Source organism: Sus scrofa, chromosome 9 (genome assembly GCF_054392235.1).
Source record: "Sus scrofa isolate SSC_HxYL_T2T_F1_AM1 chromosome 9, Sscrofa_HxYL_maternal_Yorkshire_Landrace_v2.0, whole genome shotgun sequence".
Classification (NCBI taxonomy): domain Eukaryota; kingdom Metazoa; phylum Chordata; class Mammalia; order Artiodactyla; family Suidae; genus Sus; species Sus scrofa.
This window is the reverse complement of record NC_139391.1, coordinates 61,246,157-61,266,448: the sequence shown is the minus strand read 5'-3', so window position 1 is coordinate 61,266,448 and position 20,292 is coordinate 61,246,157. Positions and strand designations below refer to the sequence as shown.

Below are 20,292 nucleotides of genomic sequence, written 5' to 3'. Positions count from 1 at the left end.
AGGATCCAATTCAACTCCGTTGCTTTATTGCAATGCAGAGGAGCACACCTGAGCCAAAACATGGGACTCGATCCCTGGACCAGCCCTGAGGTCTGGATGGACAACTGGGAAGGAAGGACGCCCCTCCCCTGTCACCTGGCCCTGGAACCACAACATTCCTGCCAACGTCCCCGCAGCTGTGCCTTCTGCCTTCATCCTCCTGAACCCTCTCAGAACAACTCCCTCTCCTCCTTAGCTGATGCTGCTTCTCTTGGAGTGAGGCTGGAAATACTCTAACTCAGAAGACAGGTGCTGAATATTTCTGACTGTCAGATGCCTTCAGAGTGGGAATGAAAGGGGGCTGGAGTCCCTCCAGTGGACCTGCAGAATTGCAGAGAAGGCCTGGGCACTGTGACCAAGGAACTCACCAGCTCAGGGGCCCCATCCTCCACAAATGGTTGACATGCTTGCCAGCTCAGAAATGGGGGCCACAGGGATGAGGCGCATGGCTGGTCCAGGGGGACATTCATAGAGCAAACTGGGTCCCAGAGTCGTGCCCCACTCGGCAGGGCCTCTCCCAAGCCCTGGGTGTTATCAGTCCCACCCAGAGACCCTCTCCCTCCCGCCCCCTGCTGCCCCCAAGGGAGCAGGGGAATCAGAAGGCAACAGCTACAGAGCAGTCAGGAAACTCTTCAGGGAAGAGCAGGTCCTTCCCTCTTCTTGGGTTCAGCAGGGTGAAGGTCTGAACTGCAGCCGGGACAGGGCCGAGCCTGAGGGACACTCCAAACAGGAAGTGGGAGACAGCAGCACCCAGATGGTGGGGGAGCAAGGGAGAAGAGGAGCCATCTGATGCTGCTCTGCCAGCAGGTCTGGAGCTGCTCATTCCACGTACTGCTGCCGGCCCAGGTAGGGCATTTCCATGAACTGGATCACTGGGCCCTGCATCATCTCCTCGAAGACAATGACCTGGGGGGAGACGGCTGGTCCATCTTAGAGCCACATCAGGGCCCTAAGGGAAGGGGCTGGCCAGGACTTCTGTCCCTCCTGCTCACCAACAGCCCCCCCAGGGAAACTCTGTGACCCAGGGAGGGCAGGGACAAGAAGGGGTCTCAGGAAAAGTACTCCTACCTGGTTGATGCCTTCGTTCAACCAGACCCCTGGGAGGTAGAGGGTCTCCTGGGGCCCAATATTCCAGTAGCGTCCAAGGTTATAGCCGTTGACAAACACAACCCCCTTCTCCCAGCCCTTTAAACAAAGTAGGGGAGGGGTTAGCAGACAATGCGAACCACCCCACAGGAGGCAGAGACACAGACACAAGCTGTGAGCTCTTCTCTCAGCTCCTAAGGGACCAACACAGACTCTTTCCGACAGCCATGCAGTTATCAACCTGGTGGGGAGTTCGAGCCCCTGTGCCCACCAGCGCTGAAAGCAGCCCTCACAGGACCTAGAAGCCAGGATCTGAGAAGCCCCCAGGTGGTCCCTCTGTTCCGAGCCCACTCCTCCCACCCAGGAAGGAAAAGACGGAGACCTTGTGGGCACAGGTGGCGTGGGCACTCCGGGAGCCTGAGCTCCAGGCAGGGGGCCAAGGAGAGGAGCCCAGAAAACCTGGGCGGGCGGGGCTACAGACCTCTAACTTCACAAAGGTGTCATAGGGGAAGCTGGTGACCGACAAAGCCCCCAAGAAGAAGGCAGGCAACGTAGGCACCCCAGGCACAGGGTCCCACTTCTCCGCAGTGAACCTACAGACAGGATGAGGGGGGGGGGGGGGCGCTTGCTCAGATTGGCCTCGTCCTGCATCCTGTTCCAAGCGCCCCCCGCCCCCAGCCCTTGCCTGTTAACCAGGGGTGTCACAGAAATGCTGTGAGTGTTGTCAGGGCAGCCTGGGGCCTCCTAGGCGGCAGCAGGCAGGGGGCCCACCTCTGAAAAAAGCTCTTCTTCATATCCAGGCTGTAGATCTTGAATTTTTTCAGGGGAGTATCATTCAGATAGATATCTCCAATGAGACCTGTGGGAAGGAAGAGGGGACACTGAGCAAGGCCAACAGTGAGGGCGGGAGGACAGCTGCCTGGCCAGTCAGGCACATACACAGAACGTTTCTGGTAAGTTCAAGTAAGGACTCCTGAAATGCCAGCTCCCTGAGGGGTTCTTCGCATGGCATCAAACCCAAAGCAGAGCAAGCCACAACAGCTTTTGCCAGGCCCTAGGATGTGGCACCTGAGGGCAATGTCAGAGGGCAGTGTCAGCCAGGATGTCCCGGTGAGAACAGTCTTGGCCTCTCTGAGGGGGAGGCTCCCTTCTGAGGGCTGAGGATTCCAACAGTATGAAATGAGGCCAAGAGGACAGAGGACCAAGAGGTCACAGCACTTCAGACTAACTTCAAGGTCAGTTTGGTGGGCCCCAGACGAAAGAGACCTAGTAATTCAGTCAGAAATCAACCTAGGATTGAAGTTTTTTTTAATGTATTTAAATTGTGAACACACAGCTCCGTGACCAGACACCGAAGTCTGAGGCCCAGTACACACTAGAAGAGTGATTCCTTGGAGCCTGAGAAAGGGCCTGCAAGGTATCCTGGGGCGCTCTGGTCATGGAGCTACTCAGAGCAGGAACCAGACAGGCTGGGGGATGCAAACAGGCTTGGGAGCCTGCAGACTCTAAAAGGCGGGCACAGGTGGCTGGGGCCAGGGGGTTGGGGGGCGGTGTAGGGAACATGCACAGTTCTGAAACATTCCAGGGGACAGGACTGCACACCCTGGGCAGGGCCTGGGTCAGGCTGCAATCCCCTCCACCCCAGGGAGAACAGAGGAAATGAGGCAGCCTGCACAGGCAGCGCCTTAGGGAAGAAGTGAGACCCAGCCAGGAAGTCAGGGACTCGCAGAGGAGGGGAGGGAAGCCTGGGTACTGAGACTCTGCAGGAGGGGCCCAGCCCCAGGATCCAAGAGCCTCCCAGTGGTGGGGTCACACCACTTCCCCAAGGTGGAGGGGGCTGCATGTCCTCATTAAAGGCAAATACCCACAAGAGCTAGGAGGCCACCAGGTAGGGTTCATCATCTGGGGTTTTATTTCATAAATTATATAAAGACACCCACATTCTGCTAGACAGATGAAGAAAAAAGTGGCAAACAAGCAGAGAAAGTTTAGAAGGCCAGGAAACATGAGATGAATTGATGGACTATTCCTAGAGGAGCATGCCATCAAGAGCACTTTGTTGCATGTGTCCTATGTCCTCTCTCCACACAAATGAGATCAGAGATGGGTTTCCAAGGAGGACCAAGAAAAGAAATTCAGTCAGAAGAACCAATAAGGCAGGAGTCCTATGCCACCCTGATCCCATGGGCCTCCATGACTCCATCTCCCTCTGATGGGCCTCCAGGACCCCAATTCCCTCCAAAGGCCTCTAGGCCCAACCTCCATCCAATGGCCTCCATGACCCCAGTTCCCTCCAATGGCCTCCAGGACCTCCCTCCCTCCATGGGCCTCCAGGATCCCAGTTCCCTCCAATGGCCTCTATGAACAATCTCCCTCCAATGGCCTCCATGACCTCAGTTTCATCCCAGGGCCTCCAGGACCCACCTCCCTCCAACAGCCTGTGGGACCCCAGTTCCTTCCAACGGCCTCTAGGAACGACCTCCTTCCAATGGCCTCCATGACCCCAATTCCCTCCCAGGGCCTCCAGGACCCACCTCCCTCCTGTGGCCTTCAGGACCTCAATTCCCTCTCATGGCCTCCAGGACCCCAGTTCCCCACATGAGCCTCCAAGACCCACCCTGCCTCCATGAGCTGCAGGCATTTATGCTGCTATGAAGGAGGGGCAGCCAGGCATGTGCTGTGACTCACCTTTGCGCTGGTTGTCGATGTTCTCCCCATAGTTGACTCGCCCACAATTCTCCACCAAGATTCTCAGTATCGTGAACCCCTGCCAGGAACACAGAGGACACTGACGGAAGCCTGAGTCCCAACCTCCAGTCACAAATGCCCTCTGGGGTTCTCTGCAGAGCCCTGTTCTCTCTAAGCTCTGAGGACATGAGCGAGGGTCCTGGCTGATCAGAAAGCCATACCCACCCCTCCACAGACATGCAGCCCCCTGGTCCAGGTCTAACCTCCATGACCCGCCATGCTTGCCCAAGAGGCGCTGGCACCTGCCATCCCCATCCCAAGGACAAACCTGGATCAAAGGGATGGGGATCTTCTTGGTTTTATAGTCCAGGAACCCTATGGTCTCCGTGTTCAGGAACACCTGCCAAGGGAGCAGGCGGGACACCAAGTGGGCAGAGGGAGGCAGAGGGGGTCCTGTCTGGGCAGACAAAGGTGGCGGCAGGTGGTGGGGGACAGAGGCCCAGGGTGCCAGCTGAGGTGGACAGCTCGGCCAGCAGTGAGGGCCCTCTCTGTATGCGGGTTCTATGCTTGTGAGCATTCAGGGAAGGGGTCAGGTGAGCAGTAGGTCATGGAGGGCATGCTCTTACCTGTCCCCGGTCACGCACAAGGGCACTGAGGATGCCAGAGGAGGTGATGGTGGTCTCATATAACGTGTACCCAAAGGACTGCCCATTCCCATCATTTATCGGGAGGTTCTCCATGTTGACCGGCTTCTCTGAGGTGACTGGCTGCACAGAGGCAAGGTGGGAGGCAGAGAGGCCGTGGCCTCACCCTCTGGAGGGTGCAGACCTGATGCTGTGCAGTGGGTTTTCTCTGCCTCGGGATCAGCCCATGGCCCACCCATAGCACTCACCTCCTTTATGTAGGGCAGGGCATCCCACAGGGACAGGTAGAAAGCTGGCACCACTGGTTCGTACCTAACCTTTGGAAGAAGGTCAGGCGGGAGAGGGAGAGAGGCACCTGCAACCCAAAGGATGAAGTCATTGTGTCCCCCAGCCTCCTGATCACAGGAGCAGGCCACTCCTGGCCCTGCCCATACCCTGCCAGGAGGCTGGGCTGCAGGCGGACAAGGGCTTCCTCACGTCCTCAGGAACCTTGACACCTGCAAGAAGGTGAAGCTGGCAAGACTCCACCCATGAGGAAAACAGCCTCTTAAACTCCCTGCCCTGGTCTAGGACATCCCTGCACACGATCAAGTGGGGTGAGGTGGGGGGTGGGGAGTCTCAGAGCAGAAGCTGGGCCAAGCTGGGTGGCCTGAGCCTGCATGTTCGGGCACCTGAGATGGAGCCAAAGAGTTCCCGGAGCCTGATGTACTTTGGGGTGTAGTCCCCGGCCTCTGTCAGCACCGCGTCGTAGTCTGCAAGACACCAGGCACCATCACAGACTCAGGCCCCAGGACAGTGTCCTGGCAGCAAACAGAGAAGAGAGGAATTGGGCTGGTGGCAGGGTCCTCGCCCCAGCCATTTGGGAGGCAAAGCACTTGGGGGGAGCCATCAAAGCACCACCCAGACTAAACACCATGAAACGCCACCTGAACTGCCCTACGTTTGCAGGTGGGGGCCAGGGTCACCCCATCACATGCTCTGACTTGGGAGAAGGGCTGCCCCCTCCTGAGAGCCTTCTCTCCCCAGCCCATGCCCCCAGCAGACTCCCAAAGGCCCAGGCACGTCAGCTGGCTTGTCTCCTATAGCTCTGGACGTTTAAAAGTGACCCTCCAGACAAAACCCTGCTTGGCATTAAAGGTGCCAGGTGCTGTCCCTGAGGGACTCCCCTCAAGAGCCCAGGCACTCAGGCGGGTGTCCCAGGGGCGCATCAGGGGAAACTTGCCATAGCTGGTGACGTCAGACATGTAGTCCTGAAAGTGCATGGCTCCGTTGATAAAGCCAAAGTTGGTGCCCCCGTGAAACATGTAGAGGTTGATAGAGGCGCCAGCATCAATGATGGCAGACACTGTCCTCAACACTTCTGTGGAGGTGGCACAGGAAATGGCCGTGAGCCCAGCCCCTCTCAAAGCCCCCTCACTACCCCGTCCTCCAGCTTCCCTCAGGACGAGGAATGTGGCCCCAGAGCCCAGGCTTCCGGCTGCGTTCAAGTCTGCAGGACGGTCAGCAGCACAGACAGTCCCCAGCCCACCCAGTGGGCTCCCCCGCTGGGACACTCACACAGACACTCATACAGCAAGAGAGAGTGCAAGACCCAGTTGTGACCTCCTCCCCGCCCCTGCCTGGAGACAGAGACTGTGACTCGGACAGTAAAGCAGAAGGGTAACACCCACACCTAATACGTATCTATGTGTAGTTTAAAACCTCAGTGTTGGCCACAGATGTGAGAACTAAACAAGGACTAGCCAACTGGCAATGGCTGGTGTTACTGAACACTCAGCGTAGATGCTGCTGTGGGAAATGGGCATCTAGCTTAACAGCAGAGGAAAAGGACAGCTACTCTTCCGGGGCCTGGGCAGTAAATACAGATCAAACCTGCTTGAACAAAGCTGCGCTACTGCTGGGAACCTGTCCCGGAAAAACATGCCAGGTGAGCTAAACAGATGTGCAGAGGTGCTCGCTGAATGAGGTCCTTAACACAGTCCCTAGAAACACTCGGGTCCTCAAAAGGGGCTGTGGGTTAGTCTGAAGCACAACAGGGTCCTCTGCAGTCTTTATTTTATTTTATTTTTTCGTTTTTGTTATTTTAACAAAAATAACACCTGCGGCACATGGAGGTTCCCAGGCTAGGGGTTGAATCAGAGCTGTAGCCTCTGGCCTTTGCCACAGCCATAGCAACGCGGGATCCGAGCTGTGTCTGCGACCTACACCACAGCTCACCGCAACGCCAGATCTTTATATCCCACTGAGCGAAGCCAGAGATTGAACCTGCGTCCTCATGGATCCTAGACAGATTCGTTCCTGCTGAGCCATGACGGGAACGCCTGCATTCTTTAAAACAGTGGTGCAGGAAGCTGTGCTTTTTTGTCTTGCACTGGCACAAGCGGGAGAGGAGCAGACACGCCTGCACCTGCCCACATCTCTACCTGTACATGCACCCATGGAGAGACAGGGTGCCTGCACTGCACACAGCGAAACAGCTGCTCCAGGCTCTGCGGTGTTTACTTCTTCATCCATTCCCTGTACTAGCTGGATGTCCGCAACAGGCATGTGTTACTAACTAATTACAAAGACGGCCCAAAGCAATGTTCGATACTCACTTCAGCCGTCAAGACAAATGACTGTGGACTCTCAAGAGCTGCCTACACAGGGAGATTCCTGGAGCCCCACACCCTATGGCCAGTTCGCATCCATTAGCAGCTTGTCTGGAATTTACTCCTGAGGTAGCACACGGGCTGTGGTGGGCCCTGCAAAGCACCCACCTGAGGTATCCAGGATGTGGTGGGGGCCGCCCCATGAGTCAAACCAGCCCGTCCAGTACTCCATCACCATCTTGGGCCGGACGCCCTGTGCACCACAAAGACAGATGTTAGCCGGCCAGGTGGATGGGGAGCCCTTCTGGGGAGGTGCCAGCACCTCCGTCCTCCCAGCCCTTCCCTGGTTATACACCTGGCCTCGGAGGCTGCTGCGAGCAGAGCATGGGTGAGCCCCAAATGCCTCGCACCTGCTTATTCTCCATGTGCGGGGATGGGGTGAAGCTACCAAAGGGGGGCCGCAGACCCCTCTGGGCCTCAACATGGTGTCAGTGCCGCCTAAGGTTCCAGCGAGGAAAGCGCAACCCCCCAACCCCGCCAAGGGGAGCCCTCGCCAGAACCTGCCTCGTGGTCCCCTACCTCAGCCTGCTTTCTGAATCAAGCCAAGCCTGTGTGTCTTCTTCAGGGAAGGAGGACATTCTACCAGGGAAAACCGCCTCTGAGAGGCAGGCCATGGACATAGACACTCAGTGGCTGTGTCCCTTTGGCTGGAGGAGGCAGAGGGCTACAGAGCAGCCCGTCTCCCTGGTCCAGCTTAGTGTTAACAGAAGTTTGCAAACTGGGCCAGAAGATCAGGGCATTACAGCCATCACCAGTGCAGGCTCTACTGCCACGATGCCCAGCTTCCCGCCCTGGCCCAGATGCTCAAGAGCCTAGCATCATCGCTTCCGGATCCTGATTTCAGGGCAGGACTGCACCAGGGAGGCAGAAATTGCTCCCCGGCCCTGGTCTACTCTGCCAAGTGTGATGAAGCAGCTGGGGGAGGCACTGGGACTAAGACTGGCCTTCCTCATGCACTGTCTGCCTCCTCTGTCACCAAGAGCCTGACCATCAGGAGCTACTGTGCGCACAGCGTGTTGCTGTCCCAAGCACAATGATGGAAGATTTATGGAAAGGCCACAGAAGTTACAATTTTCTAGCAAGACCAGTGGCTTGGTTTTCTTCCGGCTGCCTACCTCCTAAGGGGACATACGTACCATGTTTAGGTCACTAAAGACAGTCACTCAGTTGTAAATGTCAGCAGTCTCCATGTAGCACCAGGAGGGATCCTTGACTGAGGGCTGGGGCCAGGCTGTCCACCAACGGCCCAGGCTCTGCACAGACTGTGCTAAACTCCCTGACCTGCCACTACCGGGGGCTCACAGTCCTGGGATCTGTGTCTAAGTATAAATGGCCTACATGTGGCTCCTGGGAGACACAGGAAACGAAGCACTAGAGCCCTCAGCTCGCACAGCCTGGCCCAGGGGAGGCCCTGAAGACATCCCCATCCAGCCTCTCATCACTGGACACACACTGAGGCTGGCAAGGTGCAGTCGAGTGAGGTAGGGCAAGGCTGCACCAACTGCCCAAAGGGACCTCTGATCCGAATAGGGACCTGTGCACGGCCCCTTCAGGAGGAAAAAAACGCAGCTGAGCAGCAGGCACGAGGCCTGGGGTCACATCTTTTGGGATGACTCTGGAGGAGCCCATGGGGAGCACAACTGTCCTGGGTGCTCCCAAAACATTCCCCCATTTACCTGCGAACATCCCTGCAAGCAGGTACCAGCAAGATCCCCACTTCACAGAAGAGAGAAGAGAAAGGAGGGACGGGGTCGCAGCAACACGTGGGCGTGGCAGCACACAGTCTGTGCTGGATAAGCTCAAGGATGCTCCTACTCAGTTCTGCGGCAACTGTTTACTTAACACATATTCCCAGATGGGTCACAAACTCCCTGAAGACAGAGAGCCTGTGGTCTCAGACCCACACACACAGCAGGTCTGGTATAGGGCAGAGGAGGGAGGAAGGGAGGGGGCTGGGCCTGGGCCCTCCTGCACATGCTCTCCCGGAGCTGCCAAGCAGCCTGCCCAGGGACCTGGCACATCCCATCCCACCTTCTCCTGGCTGCCCCTTGCCCAGCCCGCCTGTGTCTCTGAAGCCCAGCAGCACACGGTGGCCCTCAGCCTTGCTGGCCTCACACTGCCTTGGGGGCCTCATGTGACTGAGCCCTGGACACCATCTCTGCTCTGAAAAGGAGCAGCTGAAGTGGGAGACACCCAGCATCCCCAGTGGCATCTATTCATGGGGATGTGAGGAGGAACCCTCCAACAGCCCTGATGGATACAGGCCCCAAGCAGTACCTGCCCCTGTAACTGGGCACCAGGCAGCCTCCGTGCTGCCAATGGCCACCCCTGCCTTGGCCAGATCATCTCTCCCCTTAGGAGAGAACTCGAACCCAAGACAGCAGAAATCAGTGGGAATGGGACAATCCCATTAGTTGGATGGAGGAGACATACAGCCAGCAGCTCCTCTCTCCCTCTGGCCTGGATGGACCAGACCCATGTCTAGCTGGTGACAACAGTCTTCTGGGCCCAGAATGGCCTGACAAGCTAAAGGTCAGACACAGGGCAGGGACGTGTCTCCCCTTCAATTCGAGGGTGCACACTGAGCACAGCTGGGGCTAGCTGAGCCCACAAAAGTCCAGCCAAGGGCCTCTGTGAGCACATCAGGCCTAGAGCTTCCAAAAGGGCCCCTTTCTCAAGAGGTGAGAAACCACCTCCATGCACGAGCCGACATGGCCTCCCTCACCAGGGACAGGCAACGTGGGTGCAGGTAGGACTCGCAGTGGGGAAGGGGCCCAGAGCTGCAAGGCCTCCCCTCCCATCTAAGCTGCGAGAACCCCAGGCATGCTGAGCAGGGCGGCGGCCACCCCAGCGTGACTCACCTGGACACTCTGGAGAAAGTTGTGTAACAAGCGCAGCTCATTTTGTGACTGTAAGTTGATGGTGGCCAGCACTGCAGGTGGAAGGAGGACAGAGAACAGAGAATTGTCCCCACGCTGGGAAGGCTTTCTGAACTCCCCACACCATCCTCAACTCACCAGCACAGAAACGCATCTTGACAGTGTCTGCCACCTCCAATCACAGTTTAGTTCCTCTGACACCTAAAGATTTACCTTGTTCATCTTGGAAACTCCACCACTCAGCACCGGCCTTACGGAGATCCTCTCACTTAGCATCTGTTCTTGATTAACGTTAATTTTTACAACCACCGAATTAACCATTTCTGTTAATTACTCTTTTACAGGAGCTTGAAGTCTGATCTTTCTTTGCACCTCCAGGGTGCAACATAAATGCAGACTCCTTTTATGTCTTAGAGGAAGGCTAGTTTTGTCTTTCACCCCAGTGATATTTTAAATGGCTCTCAACCAGGGGCAGGTGTGCCCGAGAGAGAGGTGTTGAGTTTGGCCCATGGCCATGGACGTAGGCTGACCCCAGTGCGGAGGAGCATGGCTCTGAGATGCCTTGCCCGCTTCTTGTCCCTGGATGGAGGGCTTCACACGCAACGGTCCTAGCCTGAGATCCCTCAGGCCTGGGAAGGCGGTATAGCCAGTGCGGCTCAAGGTCATGTGGCTGGTCTCACCCACCTGGTCTGGGTAAGACCCCACATCCAGACTCTCCTCACCTAAAGTGGAGACCCCTGAAGACAGGGGGCCGGTCTGAAACTGACCCGGCAGAACCCCAGGCGCCCAAAGATTGGTGTCATGGAGTGAGCACTGCACCCTTTCCCACCCCCACTCCACTCCCACCCATCTCCACCCCCCCCACCATCCTCTCACCACTCCCCTCCCACTCCCACACCCAGAGATGAAGAGGGACTGCAGCAGGCAAGGATGGGAGAGGAGACACAGCAGAGATGACCAGTCAGGAAACCTTGGGAGCCTGGAAAGGGGCCTGTGAGAGCAGAGTGACAACCGGCCCCAGCCCAAGGCCTCCCCACCTCTCCTGCCCAGGCCTCCCCACTTCCCCTGCCTCCATCCTCCTTCCCAGGAAAATGGAGCCTAGGCAGGCCAGGACATGGAGGGAGCAGGCACTGCAAAGTCTGGGAGGTGGTTTCTGTCCCCAGATACCCGCAGTGATGGCCCACAGGGCTCCCCTCCACAATCACTTAATCCCACAAAAGGCAGCACCTCCCACACCTGCACCTGGTTCCCTCACTGAACAGCTGCTTTGGTCCAATCACCCCACTGGGAGGAGCACTGGTCCCAGCCACCCCACTCAGCTCCCAAGAGGCTGCTTTATGCTTCTTCCTCAAACTGCTTGGTCAAGAGCCAGACAATCCAGAAAATCCGCCCCCACAAACAACGTGGAAAATTGAGAACATGTGTTTTAAGAAAAAGTGACCCAGTTACACATACATGTGTACATTCTTTTTTCTCACATTATCCTGCTCCATCATAAGTGACTAGATATAGTTTCCAGTGCTACACAGCAGGATCTTATTGCTAATCCATTTTGAGAAAAAAGAATGTATACATTTATGTGTAACTGGGTCACCATGCTGTACAGCAGAAAATTAACAGAACACTGTAAACCAGCTATAATGGAAAAAAATAAAAATCATTATATAAATTAAAAAAAAAGAAAAAAATCAAATATTTCCACATGATTAAAGGAGTTCATCCAGAAATAGCAAAACTGAAAATGAAAATAAAACATGAAAAAAGAAAATTAAAAAAAAAAGAAGGAGTTCCCATGGTGGCGCAGTGGAAACGAATCCAACTAGGAACCATGAGGACGCAGGTTTGATCCTTGGTCTCGCTCAGTGGGTTAAGGATACAGCATCGCTGTGAGCTGTGGTGTAGGTCACAGACACAGCTTGGGTCTGGCGTTGCTGTGGCTCTGGTTTAGGCTGGCAGCTGTAGCTCCGATTAGGCCCCTAGCCTGGGAACCTCCATATCCCACGAGTGAAATGAAATATCCTCAGACACAGAGAAGACGGTATCTTTTTTTTTTTTTTTTTTTTTTTGGTCTTTTTTTGCCTTTTTCTAGGGCTGCTCCCACGGCATATGGAGGTTCCCAGGCTAGGGGTTGAATCAGAGCTGTAGCCACCATCCTGTGCCAGAGCCACAGCAACGCAGGATCCGAGCCGCGTCTGCGACCTACACCACAGCTCACGGCAACACCAGATCCTTAACCCACTGAGCAAGGCCAGGGATCGAACCCGCAACCTCATGGTTCCTAGTCGGATTAGGTAACCACTATGCCATGACAGGAACTCAAAAAGACGGTATCATTGACAAGTATGCTCTGAGAAAAAAATACATATCCAAGAAAAACATGATGCAAGAAATATGAGGATTTGGAGAAGAAAGAAGAAAGCAGAGGACATCACCCAGAAAGGACAGCACGAAGAGATGACAACTTAATAGCCACACAGCTTAGAAGACCCACACACACGTCAGGTCCACAAAGAACCCAAACCAGAGAAGACAGGAAAGCACCGCAAGAAATGGCTACCCCAACAACCCACAGAAGGGCCTCAAAGAGGGCAAGTCCTGCAGAGTCCACCTTGAAACCCGAATTGCAAATAGGATGTAAAAGAGGGTTGAGACTAAGACGTCCTCAAACTCTGGCAGCAATCTTGTAAAAGATACTAGACCTGGGCCAGCCCCAAGAGTGGTGTGTGGGTTGCCCTAAGGCCAGGGATAGACTGCATTAGAATGCAGCGTGTAGGCATCTGGAAGAGCCTCAGGACAGTGTTTGTTTAAGAGATAAGGAGCAGAAGCAAGAGAAAAACGTTTAAAAGAAAAGGGAAATCAGTGCACTCATTACACTGAGCAGATCCCGGACTGAGCCGATCACAGACGCTGACTACAACACTGCGGGCTCTGCCTGACCACATGCAGGGGGATGTTTACCTCTCCCATTGCAGGCACCGTCCATCAGGGCCGGCCGTGGGGCAGGGCATCAGGACAGAACTAAATTATCAACCTGAACAAGAGTTTTAAGTACAGAGTTCTACCTGAATGTTATTTAGAAGTACGGAGGAAGATGCCAGAAGAGAAAGTTAAACAGTTCAGAACTGTCACTTCTGGGCAGTGGGAAGGGGAGGCTACACTTTGTTTCTTTATAAGCATTTCCATGATTTTACTTTTACACCTTGTGAAAGTCTTTAATCATATCTTTAACCCATTGAAAAACACCATTATGGCGTCAGGCGATGGGCTGGGGGCGGGGCAGGGAGCTGGTGCCTGAGGTGGACAGGGTGTGGGGACCAGCAGCCCTTGGAGACGGGCCTTCCTCAGATACTGGCGGCTGAAACTTTCTCCAGCCTGAGAGGGTCCCGCCCCCAGGATGGCTGCAGCCCCTCCCAGGCCCTGACCCACCAGGCTGAGCGGCAAGGCGGACTTGGAAGTTGCCGCAGGGACACAGCGCCACCGTGTGGACACAATGGGAAACACCAGGAGAAGGACAAGACCATGGGCAGACACCAAGAAGGCGCTGCCCACCAGCGAGGCGTTGGTCAGAGAAACTGCCCCCACGCCAAGTGAGGAAGAAGGTTCAAGGAAAAGAGACCAAAGACACCATCAGACGGGTCAGAGGCTGTGGGCACTGGCCGTTTAAATCGGCCATGTGGAAGTCACTGCGACCTTGGAGAGATGAGGGCAGTAAGGAGATTCACCATGGGCTAAGGAAGCCAGTGAGTGTGGACACAGGGAAAGGGGTGAAAGGGCCGGAGGGACAGCTCTGCAGGGAGGGCAGGAGCGCCGGCTCAGAAGGAAGAGCAGCTTCGCTCCAGGTGAGAGGTGGGATGTGGGATCCTGGAAACTGACAGGCAGAGAAGGCAGAGCACAGGCTTGGGGCTGGGGTGGGGAGCGAGGGGCCTGGCACCTGGGGGCCCTCTACACAGCACACCCAGCCGTTCTTCAACCAACTATTCAGCCCTCTTTGTAGGAACCCCTAGACCTTCTCATTTGCTCATCTTGCCATCCCCAGGGTCTCACCATGTGCAGAGCCCTGTGAGTGGCCCCAAAGCTCAGCAAAAAGCAGCCACACGAGCCCATCTCTCATGGACTCTCCAACCCCGGGGGCCCAGAGCTTTTGGGGCCCAGCCCCTTGCAAACCGAGAACTCCACTTGGCTCAGGCCATGTGGGGGAAGCACGCTGCCCCCGCCCCCAGTCTGTCACTGTCTCTGGGCCCAGACTCTGGGCAGGTACCTCCATCCACCGTGCCCTTGCTCAGGCCATCCTCGTTGTCTGAGGTCAAGAGCAGCTCCACAATACCCCGGTCCTCCAAGGCCTGTGGGGGAACAAGACGAGTGTCTGTCGTGCCTCAACTCCCTGCATGTCACACAGCTGGGAACAGGCAGGCGGGAGAGAAAGAGGGAGAGATTCAAGGGAAAGCACTGGTCTCCACAGAAAGCTGCCTGCATATTCCACAAAGCTCCAACTGGCTGAACTCCCTTGCAGCAGGCTGTCAGGCCCCAGGGGTCCTTACATCTCCCAATCCACAGGGTGCCTGGTGTGCTGGTCCTGGACTGACGGGCCTGGTCAGAGCCACTCAGAGAGGTCACCACCTGGAGGGGCTGGGGCCCTCAGGGAAGCCCACCCCACCCTCTGCTCGATGTGCCATGAAGGGTGTCAATCATGGGGTGGAGATGTGGCAGGAACAAGCCCTGTGCTGGGACTGGTCCCTGTCCTTGCAGGCAGCATGGGTCGTGGTTAAGGATGTCATGTGGGCCTTCCACAAGCCCAATGCATACTGTCCTATTCAGTCCTCCCAACTGATAATTTAAGTGGGCGGATGAGGAGTCTCACACACACGTGTCATGAGGTCCAGAGCTGATGAACAATCTGTTCCCTTTGGGGGCTCTACCTGGGGCCTCGGCTCCTGTGGGTCAGAAACCCCAGCAAGGGGGACATTCTGACCATTTTCCCTGCAGATATTATGATAAGACTGCTTATTTCGGAATCCCTGTGGTGGCTCAGCTCTAAACAAACCCAACTAGTATCCACGAGGATGCAAGTTTGATCCCTGGCCTCACTCAGTGGGTTAAGGATCCAGAGTTGCCACAAACTGCAGTATAGGTCCCAGATACAGCTTGGATCTGGTGTTGCTTCGGCTGGCAGCTATAGCTCCAATTCAACCCCTAGCTTGGCAACTTCTATATGCCACAGGTGTGGCCCTAAGAAGACAAAAAAACAAAACAAAACAAAACACCAAAAAAAAAAAAAAACAAAAAAACCCACCAGACTGCCTATTTCAACCAAATTCCTTTGGAAAAAAGTGAGGCAGAAAGTGGTGAATGCAGCTCAGGTCTACCCCAGAAGCGGCAGGGACAGAGCAGAGGAACCCTAATTCTCAGGACAACAGAAGGCACAGGAGTTCAAGCGGGGGAGGGGAGGTGATTATGGGTAGTGCAGGATCCCATCAGTGAGGTTGTCACCAACATAACCCTGTTCAGGTTCCATGTGCGCAGGGCACGGTGGCGGGATGGGGGATGGAGGTGCATACACTGGACAGTGGCCATCTCCTAGGACCATATCATCACACCAGACCCCACGGGCACTGACTCTCCACCTGCACCACAAGGGCCAGTCATCACCCCCTGAGCACCTGCCACCTGCCAGGCAGAGCTAGAGCAGTTGGCCACTTTACTGCATCCCCAAGGGCCTGGGACAAGGGCACCCTTGCCTCTGGCATGCATGGTGTGTCATCAAGGCTCAGAAGGTGAGGCGACTTGCCCACGGCCATCCTAAGCTGATGGTCCCACATCTACAAGGCCCCAAAAGAAGCTGCACTAGGCTTGGGGGGGGCATCCTTCCAGGAACCTTAGGACCATGGAGGCATCCCTTGTCCACATTCCTGTGCACCAGGGACCACAACCGAGCAGGAGCGGTACTGGGGGGCTTAGGGGGCAGCCTCCTTCTCTGCAGCCCAGTAATCAGTGGACACCTGCTGGGGAGGTCCAGGCCCCTAGGAGAGTCTCAGGGGCTATGCTGTGGCAGAAGACACCCTCCTGTCCTGTGCCCTGACCACACTCTTTTGAGACAACCCACAGAGAAGGAGAACACTGAGGTGTGGGCCCGACAGTCAGGACTGAGCTTGCCCCCTGCAGCTTCAGGAATGCCACCCTCCCCAGAAACAGCCCCACCCCTACCCAGGGGACTTGTGCATGGGGAGGAGCAAGCAGAGGGGATAAGAACCTGCAAGCTGTCTGCAGGGACTGAAGGCATTTCCAGATGGACATGATTCTATCTGTGAAAGCAGCAGGATGCTGTCCAGGACACCAAAGGCTAAAGTATCTCTAATTAAATTAGATGGATTCACTGAGGCCATTGAACATTTCCTTGACCCATAAGGTGGTTGACCCTTCCAAGTACAAAAAACCATCAATGCTGTCATGGTCCTCTTTACTGACTGTTCACTGCATGCCAGCAACAGCACAGAGCCTGCACTCACACAGATGCACAATTTGGAGGCAAATCCTCTCATTAGCCCCACTTCGCAGAAGAGAGAATGGGGGTTTAGAAAAATTACTGCATTTGTTCCAGTCTCAGTTACCAAGGGACAGAAACCAGCTCTGAGTGCAAGCTTGTTTTTGGAAGCATCACTCCAGCCCTGCCCTTCCCTGCTCCACCACTCACTAACTCAGGGGCTCCCAGGCCTCACCACATGCTAGAATTATCAGTCTGCATTCCACCCCAGAGATCCTTACTTGGAATGGCATATGGCCTGGGCACAGTGAGTTTAAACAATCCTACAAATGAAGCCAACATTCAGCCGGAGGTAAGGCCCCCACTCTGGTTGCTGAAGTGAGAGCAGCCTCCACTTTGGAAGGCCTCCAACCATTACCACCAATTCAGGAAATTCTGTGCCACTTCAGTGCCACATGTGTACTGTGATCCCCACTAAACTCAGCCAAAAACAGGTAGGTAAGTTAGGGCTCCATTGAAATAAAGGTGTGGAGAAAGGATCACTAGTGCTGGGTGATGTCAGACCCGCATGTCACACCAGAACCCATAACACATCTCACAGAAAGCATACAAAGAGCTGGCTCTTACTTTCTTGATATAAGGCATGTAGGCAGGGTCTTTGTTATAGGAGCCGTACTCATTCTCCACCTGCACAGCAATGATGGGTCCTCCATTCTTGTACTGGGAAAAGACAAAACCATCAGAAGTTGAGTGCAGAGTCGGAACTGTATTAGCTAATGTCACCACACTTATTACTTATTACTGGCAAAACATCCCATGTGAAAGTGCAAGTCTCAAAAAGGTCAGGTACATAATTAAGTAATGTGAGCACAGCAGCGAGTAGGAAGCTCCAGGGCCTTGCTCCCCTAGGAAACATCAAACAAACAACTACACACTTTATTTTAAATATCTTTACAGAAGCTCTGGAAACCAGTCCCATGTTTAAGAAAACAAGTGAATGCCCAATCAAGAAAAAGATACATTCAAAATGGGAGGAAAACTCCATGGTTTTGCTTACCTTTGTCCCACCCCCTCCCTGGTGTGGCCTGGCACAGGTGGAAGGTCACATCCCAACTTATAGTTCCCTCCCTCAGGACAGAAGGAGCAAGCTGGAGCTTTTATGCAGTGTTCTGAGCTGTCTGTGGGCTGCCCAGTGGACTAGCTTCTGTCCCATCTGACTTGGAGATCAGACAGAAAGCGTTGGCAGTCTGGACCTCAGGCTGGAAACTGCAGAAGGCAGTGATGGGTCACATCACATCCACATTTCAGAGGGATCACAGACACATAGATGCCTGGGAGCAAGGGATCACTGGCAGAGGAATATGATAGAATTTCTGAAGGCATAAGAAAAAGCCAGGGCAAGACTCTTTGGGAAATCAAGACGTAAAAGCAGCTGGGGAAAATTTTAAAAAATAAATCACACACACAGGCCAGACGGGACACATGCCAAGAAAATATCTGAGATGATCTCAAGCTTTCATCCCCAGCTGATCTCAAGGCTCAGGAGCCCACTAAATAGTAAAGGGAGGCTGCAAAAACTGTTTTTCAAATGCCCAATTTTCAACAACAACAAAAATAGAAGGCATACAAGGAAACAGGAAAACTCACTCAAAAGAACAAAAATTAGTCTCTAAAGAAACACAGGCACTGAACTTACTAGAGAAAGAGTTTTAAACAAGTGTCATAATTATGCTTTGTCAAAGAGCTAAAGAAAAACATGGACAGAGAAATCAGGAAAAGGACATACAAAGTGAGAATATCAATAAAGAGAAATGATAAAAAAAGAACTAAACAGAAATTTTGCAGCTGAAAGGTATATTATCAAAATAGAAAAATTCACCATAGGAGTTCAACAGCAGGTTCAAACAGGCAGAAGAAAGAGTGGGCAAACTTGACGACAGGTCATTTTGAATTACTGAGTCTGAGGAGCAAAAAGAAAAAAGAATGAAGAAAAGTGAACAAAGCCTGAGGGACTTAAGCAAATCAGTAAATAGACAAATATACTCAGTATGAGAACCCCAAAAAGGAGAATAAATGAGTAGAGAAAATATTTGAAGAAATAATGCCTGAAAACCTCTCAAATTTGAAGAGACATGGATATACAAATCCAAGAAGCTTCAATGAACTCCAACTAGCATTAAACCAGAGACCCACACCGATACACATTATCAACTGTCAGAGGCTAAAGAAAAAGAGAGATTATTGAAAGGTGCAGAGGAAAGCAACTAGACAGTTCCCAAGGATCCCCGACCTTGCAGGACATTTGGTCCCATCCAGAATGTCCATAAGACATTCCGTCCCTAAGACACTGGGTTCATGCCAAAAGTTCCCTGAAATCTGGTTCTATCCAAAATGTTCATGAGCACATTTGGACCATGCCAAACAGTTATGGACAGGACCAAACATCAAAGACCTTTTAGCATGGACCCATTTTTGACAGGACCAAATGTCTTCTAACCATCAGAAATCCTGCAGGACAGAGGCAGTGGGATAATATGTTCAAAGTGCTGAAGGGGGAAAAAAAAACTGTCAACTAAGAATTCTATATCCAGCAAAACTGTCCTTCAAAAATAAGGGAGAAATTAAGATATTCTCAGAAAAATAAAAGCTGAGGGAGTACATTACCACTAGACTTGCCTTACAAGAAAAGCTACATGGAGTCCAAGTTAAAATAAAAGGATGATGGATGAGAACTCAAAGCCAAATGAAAATATAAAGTTCTCTGATAAAGGTAAAAATGTGAAAAAAATGTAAAAAACAGTATTATTGTAATTTTAGTTTATAACTCTACTTTTTATTTTTATAGGACTTAAAAAACAAATGCATAAAGATAATTATGAATCTCTACTAATTAACTGGTACGCAATATACAAAGATCTAATTTGTAATAGCAAACTATAAAGGGGTCAGCCTATAGAGAAGTTAAGTTTTTGTATGTGGTTGAGGTTAATTTGGTATCAAAATAAAACAGAATGTCATAACTTAGGATAGTATATGTAAGCCCCATGGTAACCACAGCCAAAATATCAACAGAATATACACAAAAGGAAACAAGAAGGAAATAAAAATTAGTCACTAAAAAAATCAACTAAATACAAGGGAAGACAGTAATGGAAGAGATGAGAGAGAAAACAGCTATAAGGCATGCAGAAAACAAGTATCAAAACAACAAAAGTGAGTGCTTCCCTATTGGTAATTCCTTTAAATGTAAATGGATTAAACTCCCCAACCAAAAGACAGATTCACAGAATGGATTTTTAAAAAAACAGTATCTAAGTATATGCTGTCTATAAGATACTCACGTTAGATCTAAGGACCCACAGAGGTTCAAAGTGAAAGGATGGAAAAAGAATTCTATGTGAATAGTGACAAAAGAGATCAAGGATGACTATACTAATATAAAGAAAATAAACTTTAAGTCAAAAATTGTTAGAAGAGACAAAGAAGGACATTATATAATACACATGAATACACACACACACACAGTCACACCATGATAAAAGGGTCACTTTAGAAGACATAATAATTATAAACATATATGCACCAAACACCAAAGCTCCAGAGTATTTGAAGGAAATTGTGGCAGAATTAAAGGGGGAAATGCAGTTCCAAAAAAACAGTAGAAGACTTCAATACCCCATTTTCAATAATAAGTGGAACAACCAGACAAAAGGTCAGTAAGGACATAGACACCTTGAACACACCAAAGACCAATTAGACCTAACAAGGATATACAGAACACTGCACCCAACAACAATCAGCACAACACCTATATTTCTGAAATGCAC

The 20,292-nt window shown here is 52.6% G+C and overlaps 1 protein-coding gene across 4 annotated transcripts in view; it reads right to left on the bottom strand.

Moving 5' to 3' along the window:
- Nucleotides 1-4: 4 nt before the first annotated feature.
- The window catches only part of GLB1L2 (galactosidase beta 1 like 2), a 38,931-nt gene continuing 18,643 nt past the window's right edge, over nt 5-20,292 (bottom strand). Inside the window, exons 6-19 of one of the 4 annotated variants that reach the window (XM_005667524.4) lie at nt 17,093-17,185; nt 14,246-14,327; nt 9,970-10,040; nt 7,217-7,301; nt 5,680-5,817; nt 5,129-5,209; nt 4,706-4,812; nt 4,440-4,580; nt 4,142-4,270; nt 3,814-3,892; nt 1,897-1,984; nt 1,607-1,718; nt 1,108-1,224; nt 5-945 (exon numbers count right to left, since the gene is read on the bottom strand). In XM_005667524.4, coding sequence (XP_005667581.1) covers nt 859-945; nt 1,108-1,224; nt 1,607-1,718; nt 1,897-1,984; nt 3,814-3,892; nt 4,142-4,270; nt 4,440-4,580; nt 4,706-4,812; nt 5,129-5,209; nt 5,680-5,817; nt 7,217-7,301; nt 9,970-10,040; nt 14,246-14,327; nt 17,093-17,185 — 1,410 coding nt within the window. In that variant the 3' untranslated portion in view covers nt 5-858. The remainder of the gene's footprint in view (nt 946-1,107; nt 1,225-1,606; nt 1,719-1,896; nt 1,985-3,813; nt 3,893-4,141; nt 4,271-4,439; nt 4,581-4,705; nt 4,813-5,128; nt 5,210-5,679; nt 5,818-7,216; nt 7,302-9,969; nt 10,041-14,245; nt 14,328-17,092; nt 17,186-20,292) is intronic. The other 3 variants (XM_003130089.5, XM_013979602.3, XM_021063183.2) reach the window with 3 other exon arrangements.